General features: G+C 41.6%; 1 protein-coding gene across 2 annotated transcripts in view; it reads right to left on the reverse strand.

Annotated features, from left to right (window-relative positions):
- NUP155 (nucleoporin 155) overlaps positions 1-14,862 on the reverse strand; it is a 45,494-nt gene that overhangs the window by 12,141 nt on the left and 18,491 nt on the right. For both annotated transcript variants that reach the window (XM_081944699.1, XM_081944700.1), the window contains exons 19-31: positions 12,540-12,606; positions 11,498-11,616; positions 10,950-11,053; positions 8,371-8,504; positions 7,841-8,032; positions 5,798-5,936; positions 5,455-5,590; positions 4,386-4,539; positions 3,386-3,490; positions 3,114-3,268; positions 2,897-3,026; positions 2,562-2,675; positions 2,190-2,310 (exon numbers count right to left, since the gene is read on the reverse strand). In XM_081944699.1, coding sequence (XP_081800825.1) covers positions 2,190-2,310; positions 2,562-2,675; positions 2,897-3,026; positions 3,114-3,268; positions 3,386-3,490; positions 4,386-4,539; positions 5,455-5,590; positions 5,798-5,936; positions 7,841-8,032; positions 8,371-8,504; positions 10,950-11,053; positions 11,498-11,616; positions 12,540-12,606 — 1,670 coding nt within the window. The remainder of the gene's footprint in view (positions 1-2,189; positions 2,311-2,561; positions 2,676-2,896; positions 3,027-3,113; positions 3,269-3,385; positions 3,491-4,385; positions 4,540-5,454; positions 5,591-5,797; positions 5,937-7,840; positions 8,033-8,370; positions 8,505-10,949; positions 11,054-11,497; positions 11,617-12,539; positions 12,607-14,862) is intronic.

Consider the following 14,862-nt stretch of genomic DNA (forward strand, 5'->3'; position numbering starts at 1 on the left):
AGGTCAAGGATCGCCGTCCAATCCCCAGAGGACTTTGGAACTACAAAGAGGTTGGGATAAAACCCCCTGCCCCGGTCCTCTTGGGGAACCACCTATACCACCTGGATCTCCACCAGGTGGTCAATCGCCTGGCACATGAGCTGTCTCTTAAGTGCGCACTTGGAGGGCATAAACGTACGAAAGGCATTCGGGGGGACGGATAGGAATTCCAGTCACAGGCCAAACTTGTGCAATGGCTCGATGAATAAGAGATTGAATGTTATCAGGTAAGTCCTCAAATTCACCAATGTCATGACTAGGCCCAGGCTTGGGTGCCAGCTTGTGCCTATACCCTGGGTCAGGAACAGGCATAATGCATGTAGGCTGATGGTACTCGTCTTCCTCGTCCTCCACCTCCGAGAGTGGGGGTGAGATCGAACCTGCCCTTGGGGATCCAGAGATCCTTGAAGGGGAAGGGGATGGAGAAAGTGGAGCCGCCATCAGACGGGTGTGTGTGGACCTCACTGAGGGCAAAAGGGCCTTATCTCCGCCTCCCTGCTTGGTCTTCTCCCCATCCCCTGCACCCCCTTGCCTGGAGGGAGCTTGCTTCACCAGTGGAGGAGGATCCTGTGGGGAACCCTTTCTCTTCTTGGAGCTCTTTGAAGGAGCTGCAGAAGTCGTCCCAGAGCTACCTTCACCGCAGGAATCAGCCATGGTCTTGCAGCAAATTCTCTGCCCAAGGCCGCACCTTACCAGTTCAACAACCAACACAGCGAAAAACTCCTATTTTTAATCTGTGACTGATCTCACCGGAGCCTGCAGTCCTAATGAGTCTTGTGGCAGAGAAAAAAAGGGGAAACAAAATGGCCACCGATCATGTGACTCCCCCCAGAGGTTCAACAAAATGGCTGCCACCTCATGGCCACTAACAAAATAGCCGCTGCCACGAGGACCTTCCCAAGATGGCCAAGAAGCTCTCCCAAAATGGCCGCTCCCAGGGCCTCATTCTCTCCCAGAGGGAGAAGCCTCTGGACAAAACCAATGGTGCGGGTGAGCAAACGGCCCCGAGATCATCCGGTCGGCCCCACAATTCACAGCCATCGCCAATCGTGCCCTCCTGTCGTTCCGGACCATTTGCAGCGACGCAGGAATGCCGGCGTGCCGCACACACGCTCCTTGCACTCACAGCCTCGATGTCTGCCCGCTGCACCCCGAGAGCCAGCGGCAATGCAGGGTAACCTCCCTGGCCTGCTCACTTGCCAGTAATCTGAAGCAATTTAAACGGTTGCGGAAAGGACTCCGAGCTTGCCTGCGAGGAGCCTGGGACCTTCAGCAGGATCTAGCCCATACAATTAGCTACTCTAGCACAAGCAGGTGGAAGAAAGAACTTGTGAGCCAAGTTCAAACACCTTCCATCCAGTAGCAACATCAATTTAATTAAAAGAAAAAAAATTCAACTATTCTAGGAAAGAAAACCAATTTTCACTAACAGCAAAGGTTTTTTACATCTCTTTTCAGGCAAGACTGATTCGGAATTGGATATCAGCAGAGGAAGCTGGAGGTGTGGCTTAAATTCTGACTCAGTCTCTGGGACAAATAAGGATTGAACAACACACTCCTGGACCCTCCTGCGCCATCAGCTGGAGAATGCATTTGTACTCCAATCAGTTGAAACTAGGTAACCTCATCAGTGCACTGATGACGTTACCTAATTTGGTTAATGAAATGTCTCCAAGAAAAGAACCAAACTCAGAGAATACCAAGGATTTTTGTTTCAAACATGACCTACAACTATTCTCCTTTACTGATTAGAACTTTTGCTAAGAGCCCTGAAAAATTAAGTAAATAAAATAACATTTTCACGTGAATGGAAGTTGTTTATTCTATGAAGAAATGCAATATGGGTGGAAAGCTGAAAATAAACTTAACAAATTTATGAATGAACACTGGAAGAGACTAAAGTTCCAGGCAGGGGAAAATAGAGTGAAATTTGCAGGATGACATCAAAACATTTCAAAGGACCTTTGAAACTGGGAGATGGCAATTATTGACAGCAGTGGAAGAGAAAATCTCAAAAAGGTAGGAGTATTGGAAAATAAAGAAACTGTTGCCAAAAGACAGAAATGATTGTTAAAAGTGAAAATATAAATGACAAATCAAGAGATGAAAAATGATCTGACAAAGACTTATTCAACTTACAAAACACCTACCTTTTTCAATTATTTCTTGCCAAAGAGTTTGCACTAAGATAGGATCTGAATGTCCAGCACAATGTATAATGGCCAATTTACACTCAGAGAGTTTGAAAGGATCTGCAAATTCCCCATAGAGCTAAAGATTTAAAAAGGCAAAATAACAACAATGTGGTCACTTGTAAGAAATGGAAAACATTATTTTACACTAATTAAGTAATGAAAATACTAAATATCATATCTTCACCTGAAATAGCCAATAAGACAGACAGACAGTAAGCCAGCTGCAGTTTTCAAAGTATGAATAGGAAAAATAAATTAAGGTATAAATATATATTCCAACAAACAAGCTATTTAGAATTGGAACCTAGAATGGTGAAGTTCAGATACCTTGCTAATTTCCATCAACTCAGAATCCAACTGGGAAACTGCATCTTGCACTGAAGAATGATGAGAACACTGATGGTGTAAGACTTCTTGTATATGAAACTGTATCCTGGCAACCTGATTAAAAATACAAGAATATTTAAATGAAAAGTTTAAACTTTTATAATTACTGTGCTTATAATAGTTCTGCATGTTTTTAATAAATGAAAGTAATCACAGATGAAAGATGTTGATTAAAAATACTTCTTCATTTTTAATTACAACAATATGAAAAAAAAATTACATGTCTCCTTCAAGCAACACTGGCATCAATGCCATGCAAATCAGCTTTTACTTACTTCCATTTTCTCTTCCAATTCATGCAAAAACTCCCCATCTGCAGCTATGGGCGATATCGCTGTTGAGCTCTTAGCACTCAAGATGGCACGGGCAATATATTCAAGGCGCTGCTGAAGTGAAATCTCAGTGCTAGATGATAAAGCCATGTAATTAATAATCCATAGAATAATAATGCAATCATAATTGAAGTCTTCAAAGAAAAAAAAGATATAGTACCTGTGCATGTCTGCCAATTTTGCAAGCACCCGGGCTGCATTACTAAAACTTCTATTTTTCTCAAAAAATCTCCATAGCAAATCCATATAGCGAACTTTGTTTTGATCAATTTTGGCCATGCGTGCCAGATATGGCTCCAGAAAGGGAGAGTTTACCTAGAAAAATGGTGGTAGGAATCTCATCAATTTGCCATTGCCGTTTTTAATCCATTATTTTTCTGAAACTGAAGCAGAAACTATAGTTATGTGTATCAAGCTGTTCTGTGATCTTACCTGCAGCAGTTTATCTGATAAATCAGCCTGAATCAACCAGCCATAAAGGGCAATACTAAAAAGTTCATCGGTGGACCGTTGAGCCAGTTTAAGCATTTGTTCAAACTAGAATCAGGAAGACAGATACATTTTAAAAGTTATTTGTGAGATTTGCAAGAATGTAAAGCATGCCTTCACTTCTAGAATAATGAAAAAAGACTCTTAATAGCCATATACCAAAGTATTAAATACTGAATACGTCAGTATTTACTAAAGTACTAAATACTGAATATTTCTTTACTCCAACTAGCTGGATACCTGGGCTTCACGACGAAACTATCTGACCGGGCTATGCAGGATAAATTTGGTTCATAATCCGTTGGCTCAGTGGTGGTCAGTGATTGAAACACATATGGGAATATCACTCCCACCACCTTGAGTCCGGAAGCAGTTCCATAGGTGGAAGGCGTAGATATTTTGGTGAGGTACCAATGTTTAGTACTGTTAGGAGCCCCAGACCGCTCCTGAATAAAGGAGAGGAATATCTGCCAGTTTGAACTGAGGTAGGTAACGGAATATGAGGCAACTGGAAGTTGGAACAGAGTTCTTTTCAGGTGGGGAGGGGGAGTAGAATGTCTAACTCCTTAGCATCAGAGCGTGTTAATATAAGGCAACTGGCAGCTGGAACAGAGTTCTTTTCAGGTGGGGAGGGGGAGTAGAACTCATTAGCATGATGATGATGGTCATTTTGAAAAATCCTTTTTAGCGAGCATGTAGAAGCCAAGAGGAACATATGTGCCAAATTTCAAGTTTGTAGGCTTTACGATTCTGGAGATTTCGTGATGAGTGAGTGGTATTTGCCACTCACAGAGAGAGAGAGAAAGAGATTAATCTCTGAAAATCTTGTATGCAAGAAGTTATTATGCTTTAATAAGAAAAATAAATAGATTTTAAAAAACAATCCAAGAAATCTTATTCATCCCTAAGGAACTCCTCAATATATGACTTGAGTAGCACTTACATGATGTCCTGCTTCCTCATTGCTCAGCATGTTGGGATCAGAGGACAAAACAGGAGGACCCGGTTTCTTGGGCACACTGGGAGACTGAGGGGCAGCTTTGCTTTGATTAACCAGCTCCTGAAGGGTGTCTGTGATGCATTTATAACAATTTAACCTGTAAAAAGATGCCAAGTGGAATAACATGCTCATGAGGGGAGAAAACACCAATGTACATCAATGTCTTCAAGTTTTATCATTTTATCACACACATTCCAGGTGACATCTTACTTGAGCATAAGCTTAGCAGAGATTGGAATGTTTATACATTTTCTACAATACAAATTTTAAAAAATAATAAATTCGATAAAGAACTTACAACCTCAACTTACGATTTCTTTTAATGACCATTTGAAGTTACAACAGAACTGAAAAAAAGTGACTTGTGAATAGTCCTCGCACTTACAACATCCCTACAATCATATGATCAAATTTGAGCATTTGACATGTATTTATGATGGGTGCAGCATCCTGAGGTCATGTAATTGCCATGTGTGACTTTTCCAACCAGTTTCTGACAAGCAAAGTCAGTGGGGGGAAGAAGTTGGATTTATTTAATGACTATGAGATTCACTTAACAGCTGCAGTGATATGTTTAACCACCATCTAAAAAAAAAGTTGTAAAAAAAATTGGGCGTGACTCAGTTTACAATGGCCTTGCAGAGCAAGGGACATTCTGGTCCCAATTGTAGTCATTAAGTTAAATGTAACCTGTATGTGATGCAGTGGTGGGTTACTGCAAAATCCACATTTCCTCCCAATCAGCTGCGACTCGGGAGGCAGAGAATAGATGGGGGTGGGGCCAGTCAGAGATGGTATTTACTGGTTCTCAAAGTTTCTGCTACCAGTTCTCCAGAACTGGTCAGAACCTGCTGAATACCACCACTGATGTGATGACAACGTATCCTTGGGAGTGATATCTCGGTTAACAGTAATTTAAAGTTTATCCTGTATATTAGAATTCCCCAATAATATTTTGCTGAAAGTATTTTGTTGGGGGAAAAAAATCCCTTCTATTTTCCAAAATACTCACCTCTCCTGGAAAGCCTGCCAGCCAGTAACATCCTCTTCTGGTTCATGGTTTTTGTAATAATGAAGTCCGAGGCCCTGGGGATCCTTTTTCTCTGCAGCTGTCAGAGAAAGTTCTACCACACCTTCATAGAAACGCACTTAAAATTAAAAAGAAGGGGAGGAAAAGATATTAGGCAAAATGCCTCATAAATGTAAAACTAATTCAACTATTTGTTTCTCTGTTGTTTTAAAGTCTTGTTGATTGAGTAAATCTGTTTCCGTACCGATACATATTATTACTCTTGCAATAACTGAAATGAAAAGATGTTGACGTGGAAGCTTTTGAGCAAATAACTGCATCTTACCTTGCCTATACTGTATGCATACGTTGGCAAGATCCACCTGAGTACTAATTTTTTGGTATTCTTTCAATGACTCTCTTAACATTTTATCTTTTTCTGACTTGTTCTGAACTTGTCTGGACCTTTGCAGTAGTTCATTTGCCTGGAATAACATAAGCAGACATCAATTTATTTTCATTCTGTATCTGTCTTTGAACCCCTTGCCTGAAAGTCAATTTTTCACCACAGGAAATTATTGAGAGAAGATTCTGGTCGTATTCTGTAAGATTTAAAACTGTGAGATTTAAAACAAACATCAAATGGAGAATTAAACATTATTTTACATTACAAGTATCTGTTTTGAGTCATATTCGTCATACACAGGACCTAGTTATTTGCGGGATCGTATCCTGCCCCATACATCCCTGCGACCAATCCGCTCTCACAGAGAGGGACTCCTCCGGGTGCCGTCCACTAGGCAGTGCCAGAGGGCGGCGCCCAGGAGTAGGGCCTTCTCTGTGATGGGCCCAGCCCTCTGGAACGACCTCCCCCCAGATATTAGGACAACGACTGATCTCCGCTCCTTCCGCACGAAACTCAAGACCCACCTGTTCCAACTAGCCGGCCTGGCTTAATTAGAACTCTCTAACCTCCCTGGCAATTTTAAACTGTAAATTTAATTTTTTGGGGTATTTTAACTGTTTTAATTGTTGTAATTTTACTGTTATTTATCTTAACTTTGTGGCTTTTATTTCTATTTGAATTGTTAAATGTTGATGTATTTACCTCCTCCATGCCACACGCCTATATATTTGATTGTACGTCGCCCCGAGTCCCTTCGCGGAAAGGGCGCGACTGATAAATCGAATAAAATAAATAAATAAATAATAAATAATAAATAAATAATACAAATGTTAAATTTGATTTTCAACCAGGAGTGGGATGTTCTTTTGTGTCTGTGGTTTTGTGTTTCTGAGTGCATGTGTAAGAGGGAGAGAGAGATTGTGCAAAGTATTTTAGCTGCTCCACACACTGCACTCTTCTGGGCAGAGAGCTCTGATGTTCCTAGGGTCTGTTAGAGCCATTCTCTCAGCTTAGAAGTCACAGGCCCTATGGCTTGTGGTACTACTACTGGGATCACTTTCAGCTTTACCTTCCAATCATCTCTAGTTTTATTTCAGGACCTATTTATTCCAGGTTCTTTTGTCTCATGAGACAAAAGAACCTGGAATAAATAAATGACTGAACAAATATATAGTATTCTACATAGTTCATAAAAATAATAATTAAAAAGAAATTATGAATTAAAAAGAAAAAGGAGGGGGAGAGGACAAAATCTTGAAGGTATTAAAGAAATGTAGTGTTATTACACAGTATTTGCTGCCTCATCCTCATTGCAGTTAAGGCTACATTATGGGCAATTGTGTCACATACCAGTAATATTCTCCTTGAGAATTCCTTTATGAGAGGCCAAATTAGTACATTGTGTAAGTTTTGGGTAGAATTTACAATACAATAGAACATCCTACATGTCTTCTGTGGTTTGGGAATCACAAAGGAAAAGTCATTTGTCAAAGGCATTTTGGGGGATTTACCATCTGTGACTGAATCTAGCCAGTCAATGACAATGTCTATTCTTAATTAAGGATTCACAATTATCAGCTGGATTGGTGGTAAAAGACAATCTCCAAGAGTTAAGCTGCCTTGATGCTAAGCTAATATCCTGTCATCCTAATCTAAAATCTTTTCCTTCAGTGACCTTTTGGCCTCATTGTCCATCCTTTGTTTAGAGAAGCCATGGGCTAACTGTTTTCTGTCACGTACAAGTAAATGTCTATTCAATTTTGTGATAAGGAAATATGTCTTAACAGTCAGCTATTTCTAATCAACTTTGTCAATAAATGCATTTTATGAAAAAACAAGTCATTTTCATAGTATTTATTTTAAAAAAATATTCAGCCTTATGCATAGCCCGTCCGGTAATAAATCTCTTATTAACCTGGATCAGGTAGCATGATGTACCCTTAACTTTAGCTTGTTTAAATAAACTAGATTACTCTCAAATACCTTAGAACAGATGGCATCATCTGTGCTGTACAGTAGCGGACAAATGTCTTGTAAATGTGAACTGATGCCATCCACAGCAGCATGGTCTCTGATGTAGCAGTTGATAAGGGAAGCGATGACGGCTCCAGTTAGTTCTTTATCTCTAATGACGAGGTCTCTGAAAGTAGTAATCTTCAGATGTTCTTGAAACTCCTTTTAAAAAAAGCAAAACCACATTGCTGCTACACCCCAAATAGCTTGATATACCTTAAGCAGACATTTATGTATTTATGAAAAACTATTTAAGAAAGATGATTTGCAACACATAGTATCTTGTCCTTAAATATGTACATGTTTAAAATTGGTTTAATTGTGCTGGCAGAAAAACTGACATAGCCTGTTAATCACCCTCTTATATTGTGTTCTGATTAAAATTAGATTTTTATATTATATTTTAAAATATATTCGGAAAACCTATCTAGATTTTTAAAATGGCTTTGTGTTACCCTAATATCAAAAACCACATAAAAAGAAATGTAGCTGTTACATACCTTTGGTAGCTCACCTACAATAATATTGAACTGATGTTCACAAAGAAGCTTCCACAGAGCCAGGGCTTGGCAAGTTTTCTGCACCAGCTGTTGGATGCTTTGTAGGGAAGCTTTCTCAGATAACTGTGCTTCTGCTGTAAAATGAAAACATGGATTGCTGCTTTTTGTTTTCTTATTGTCTAATCCTTTTCAAGAAACCAACAAAGAATATATGACTGTGTGGCTCTCCAAACTCATTCAGTTTTGCCTAAGGGACATCGTCCATCATTTTAGGCAGTGTTTCGCAACCTCAAAAACGTTAAAAATGTGTGGACTTCATCTTCCAGAATTCCCTAGCCAACATAACTGGCTAAGGAATTCTGGAAGCTTAAGTCCACACGTTTTAAAAGTTGCTGAGGGTGAGCAGCCTTGAAGGAAGTGTATTTAGTTTAGGTCATTTATGTAGTAATGCAATGCAATAAATTTCAACTTGAACACAAATAATTTCTTAGGTTTGGATTGAAGCATTAAAATAGTAAAAAACATTTAAAATATCTAATGTCTTTACGCGAAAATACAACAGGGTCTTATATTTTTTTGATCCACAAAATATGGCCTTGGGCTTATTAGAGGGGGAGGGTTTATTGTTTTGGGGTTGCTGGGCAGCTGCTCCCTTGCGAGCAGGCTCCCGAAGAGGCAGGCACAGCCTCAGGGGCGAAGCAGCCATGAGGTGACCATGCTCAGGAGCAGCCACCCGGCAAATCCCCTCTCCAGCCGGGCAGAGCACCATTCACTGACCTAGGGAGTATCCCTAAGGTGCCAAGCCATGTGGCGCTCTGCCCACACCCCAGCTCTCGCGGCTTGGCACATTCGGGATACCCCCTAGGTCTGCCCGGCTGGAGAGGGGGGTTGTGCGAGTGCCTGCTCCGTCCCCAGCTTTCATGCCTCCCAGCCTCATCATGCTCTGGGCCAGCTGTCTTTGCAGCCGCCGCCCAAGCAAAATTTCTTCTCCAGCTTCCAAACTCCAGAACTCAGCTTACGATTCTTCCAGCAGCGGCTGCTCTAGGAGTGTTTTCTGTGCCTATGGGTCTTCCAGCAGCCTGCCCATAACCATAGAGCACACTCCTAAAGCGGCCGCTGCTGGAATCCGAAGCCGAGTTCCGGAGTTTGGAAGCTGGAGAAGAAATTTTGCTTGGAGCTCGGTGACAGCTGCAAGGGCATGGTGAGGCTGGGAAGCAGGTGAGCTGGGGGCAGAGCAGGTGCTCGCCCAACCCCTCTCTCCAGCCGGGCAGAGCTCCATGCACTGACCTAGGGGGTATCCCGAATGTGCCAAGCCGCGGCAGCTGGGGGGCGGGCAGAGCACCACATTGGCTTGGCGCCTTAGGATACTCCCTAGGTCAGTGAATGGTGCTCTGCCCATCTGGAGAGTGGGTTTGCCGGGTGGCTGCTCATGAGCATGGTCACCTCATGGCTGTTTCGCCCCTGAGGCTGTGCCCAGCTCTTCGGGAGCCCGCTCACAAGGGAGCAGCCGCCCGGCAACTCCCCCCTCCAGCCAGGCAGAACGCCACTCCCCAACCTAACGGTATCCCGAAGGTGCCAAGCAACGTGAGTGCCTTTCTTCCGCCCCTCCCCCGGCTCCCGTGGCTTGCCACCTTCGGGATACCGCTAGGTCGGGGACCGGTGCTCTGCCTCGCCGGAGGGGGGGTTGTCCAGGGGGTTTATTTTTGGCGTGGGGACTTATGTTTTTGCCCACCTGAAAAATGTGGCAAGGCTTTAGTTTCAGAACATGTTGTATTTTGAGGGAAACACAGTAATTTGAAGTACACACACAAGCAAGGTATCTGGCCTATTAACAATAAAGTCAAGAGGAGGGGCCCTTGGTGTCCAATCCTCAGGAGCATATCAGGTTTTTAGAGCTTTATGAAAGGCTAACAAGGTTGGGGCCATTCTAATCTCCTAAAAATGATTTTCCAGAGTAGAAATGAATAGATTAACACTTGCAGTTAAAGAAAAGGAAGAATATGACTATTATAGTATATGGGAATTTTTTTATCAATGGTTAGAGAATAAATATGAAAAATAGAAATGAAAGTAGGAGTGCAATAGGGAAATTGTATTAATAAAGTTAAATATGTTAAGAAGGGGATTGTTATAATAGCATGTTATGTATTAGTCTAAACTTAAGAATAGATAAATAATGAATATGGCTGTAATTTTCACTGTCATTGTACAAAATATTTCTACCCACATGACACACTGTTTAATGAAAAATGGTATGTTTGTATTAAAATAAAATAAAAAACTTTATTAAAAAAAGGATGTTCCATAGAGCAAGGGCTGCTGTAGAAAAAGCTGGCCTTCTAGTCCCTGCCAGCCAACATTCTTTGCTTGATGGGATCTGCAGAATGCCCATTCTATCTGTTGATAAGTTGACTTCATTGACTATTATGAGCTCAATCTCTTTTGGACAAGACAATTTCTTCTCTATCAATTTTTGGGAAAAAACAAACGATTTTTCATCAAGGCAACAAAGATTTTTTTTCCTCACAACTTTTTCCTCCCTAACAAAAATACATGATAGTGCCAAAACCCAAGTTTACCATGAAACTTCCTCTGAACTTCTTGCTGCATTTGTTGAGAGCTTCCAACGTCATACTGCATCGCTCCAAGTAAGCGCTGTTGCAGGGTAGCTGGGTTGATGAAACTTTGTAAAGAAAACAAATGCAACCATGTAAACAGCATGCTAAAATTGCAATGAACAAATTGGAGCAGACACAGGTTACCATCCCAATGGCCATGCTGGCTAGGAATGATGTCAGTATCAGCACCCACAAATGTTGAAAACAAAAGGTTGGGACAGCTTTCGTCCCTACAACCCTTCTTACACCAAGTGCTGATCACCAAAACTAGCAAACAGCAAGAACAAAGCTTGCTCTGCCACACTCCAAACTGCATAGAAATATTTATCAGAATTAGTTTATTGTAATTACGGCTGGCACGAAAATGTATACATTCATTTGAAAAGTTTGTTATGGAATCAAAAATCAGCTTCAAAAACAGAAATACTTACCATTAAACAGAACAGTTAAAAACAATAGCTCTAATGATTTGCTTCAAAATCAATTGTGAGGAATGAAAACCATCTTACCTGGGATTTCTAAGAGATCCTATTGTGGCAAAATGGGAATTCCTGTCCAAAAATTCCTGCAGCCCTTTTAATTCCTGTAGCACTGATTCTAATAGTTGTGGGGGAACACTGCTTTCAACCTAAGGGAGAAAAAGGCAAAGGCTTAGGCCTAAATTACTCCTGTTTCCATACCCTTGGCCCCATACCCTTAGGCCAGTGATGGCTAACCTTTTTCTCCTCTTCTAACCCCCTCCATGCATGCGCACGACCCCCTGTGCTCTGTTTTGGACCTAGCAGTCCTCCCTGAAGCCTCTTGAAACAAAAAACGGGGTGCAAGGGGGTGCCGCACCCCATGCTCTCATGTACGTGAGACCCCCCGCCCCCCGCACATGCATGCACATCTCCGCATGTGTGGCAGAGACCCAAAAACCAACTGGCTGATGGGAGGCGTGCCCGCATGCGCGGTGGAGTTGAGCTGTGCAACAGTTCGCATGCGTGCAGAGAGGGTTCTACATGCCACCGGTAGCATGCATGACATAGGTTTGCTATCATGGCCTTAGGCTCTCAAACAGCCATTTTCAGCAGGCCATGCCACAAATAAACGCACCATTCTGCTTTTTTCCAAGCAGGGCCTTTAATATACAATGGATATAGAAAGTCTAGGCACTTGGGTTAAAATGCAAGGTTTTGAGACGTAAAAAAACAAATAAACCCCAGACCAAGAGAAAGAAATCACTTCAGAATTCTTTCCATCTTTAATATATCATCTCTACAATTCAATTTAAAAACAAACTGAATTGTTTAGTGGGGAGAAAATGAAAATAAAAAACTGGAATAATGTGGCTGCATGAGTATTCATACCCCCTTATAAGTAGGGATGTGGCTGTGTTCAGAATTAACCAATCACATTCCAAGTGATGTTAAATAACAGTCAGTGCATACTTGCCCTCAATTAAAGTGGCTGTGATCAAGCCCACATAAAGATAAAAGCATTTTGTATATCACAAGTAAAATCCTTACTAAAAATTCTGAGAAGCATGCATTAATACCCATCATCACTTACCGCTACAACTTCGCGATTGCCACTCTTGAAAACTCTCTCCACAACTATACTTCCATCCCAAATGTTTCTGAAAAGCAGGAAAATGCAACTCACCTTTGAATGCTGTCAGAAATCTACTTTGCAAATTTTCATGTTATCTGTATATCAATCCTACTACCAGTTTACAATACACACAGGTTTATTTCATATGCAATAAATGGATGCTTTTTTTCTAATACTTGCATTGAAAAAGCATTCATGCATTCATCTGTAACAAATTCTGTATATACATTTGGCAGTTATTCATTTGAAAGTTTTTTTCAAAATTTATAAATTCCTTATACTATAACAGGCATGTCCAAAGTGCGGCCCGGGGGCCAAATGCGCCCCTTTTTCAAATTGCAAGCGGCCCGCAGCCTCTTCTCCCCACTGGAGTTATTTGTTTAGTCTTTCATAAAATACTGTATTTTTCGAAGTATAAAGATGCATCTTTTCCCCCTCAAAAAAGAGGCTAAAAATCTGGGTGCACCTTATACACTGAATACAGCATTTTTTGCCTCCCAAAACTCTGCCCCCTTCACCAAAATGGCTGTGCATAGCCTTTAGGAGGTTTTCAGAGTACTCCTGAGGACTGTGGAGGGCATAAATGAGCAAAAAACGGCCCATTTTTTGCTCAACTTTGCCCCCCCCTCCCCCAGCAGCACTCTAGAAGCCTCTTAAGGGCTGTTCATGCCCTTTTAAAAAAGGCCCGTTTTCACGAAAAATGGGCCGTTTTGGGGAGAGTGCAAAAACTTTTTTTTTAATTTGCCTCTTCAAAATCTTGGTGTGTCTTATACTCCGAAAAATATGGTAGTTAATTCGCATTTAATGTTAAGGGTTCAAAGAATGTCAGGCTGAATGATCGGCCCCACACATTTTCACATCACCAAATCTGGCCCCCCTTGCAAAAAGTTTGGACACCCCTGTACTATAAGATGGGCTGGGTTTCCTCCCCACCCTTTTTTTTAACTCCAAAAGGTAACCCATTTGTAATATATGCACTAGTTCCCCTTTCACTACCAAATCTACAGGCAAACTATTTTACAGATAATCTTTAAATTAGAAAGGCAATTGGGACTGGAATTTTGTTGTAAAGCATACCAGATGACTATATCGTTCAGAGATGATGGCTTTGGAAAAAACTCAGCCTTGACTCTGGTTTCTGCCTGTGCCTAGCCTTGTCGACTTGCCTTTTGCCTTGTGGACTTTGATTCTGGACTATGCCCCTCATCTTTGGACTTCCTCTCGGTCTTAGCAAATTGGCTTTGTTGCTCATTGGCTTTTATTTGTTGGACTGTGGGTGGCTGCCTTCAGGGAAGTGTGGGGTGAAGCCTTACTGGCTATTGTAGAACCGTTTGTTATAGAATTCAACAGAGCAATAAAGGACTCTATTATAGACTGCCTCTGCCCATCCTACGTCACCTGTGTCATAGCAATAACTAAGCAAAATTTGGATTTTTTTCACATCATTTCAATGAACTATTATAATTGAACTATTTAAATAAAGTTTGGAGAATTTATTTTTCTACCATATCAGAGTAACATATTGAAACTTTCACTGAAAGATACTTTGTACAGTAGAAAAAAATATATGGCTAGTTTAGGGTTCTGCAACCTTAAACACTCAAAGAGCCATTTGGACCAGTATCCCAAGAAACTGGTCCAAAGTGAAAAGAAATCACTGGGAGCTACAAAATTGGGTGGGCGTGGCCAACTCAACATCACTCACTCCCACCCAGTTACATGACTCTCTCCCTCTCTCTCGTCTCTCTCTTTCCCTCCCTCTCTTTCCCACTCTTTCATCCGGGAGGCAAGAGTGAGCCAACAATAACGTTGCTGTTGCCAGGGACAAGTGGAACAGTGTCGCATTATGGCTCTGCATCGTAATGGGCTCCAGGAGGAGGGGACCCCATTTTCCCCATTGTAAAGCACGCTAAATTTCACTGTGCTGCACAAGGCGCTGCTATAGCAGCGGGCAGGCCATGGAGGCAGCAACAGCAAATATATCGTGACAAAGGCGGAATGCTGTTTTGGCCAGTGCAGGGGCACTTCGCTCCCACACAAAGGCTCCAGCCATCACCACCACCGCGACAGGGCAACAGCTCCTTCATCCCTCTGCCGCGACAGGGAGCTGCAGCAGAGGGATGAAAGACACCCGGGGTAGTTTCAAAACTGTTAAGGTTTTTTTTCCTCCAAAACAGAAAAACAATAATGTATCTTCAGCATTTTTTTAAATTAACGTAGAGTGAGCCAATACACATATTATAGCCAAAAATAATTTAATCTATCTAAGACATACTGTCAT

Source organism: Natrix helvetica, assembly GCF_964273705.1.
Source record: "Natrix helvetica genome assembly, chromosome: 2".
Lineage (NCBI taxonomy): Eukaryota > Metazoa > Chordata > Lepidosauria > Squamata > Natricidae > Natrix > Natrix helvetica.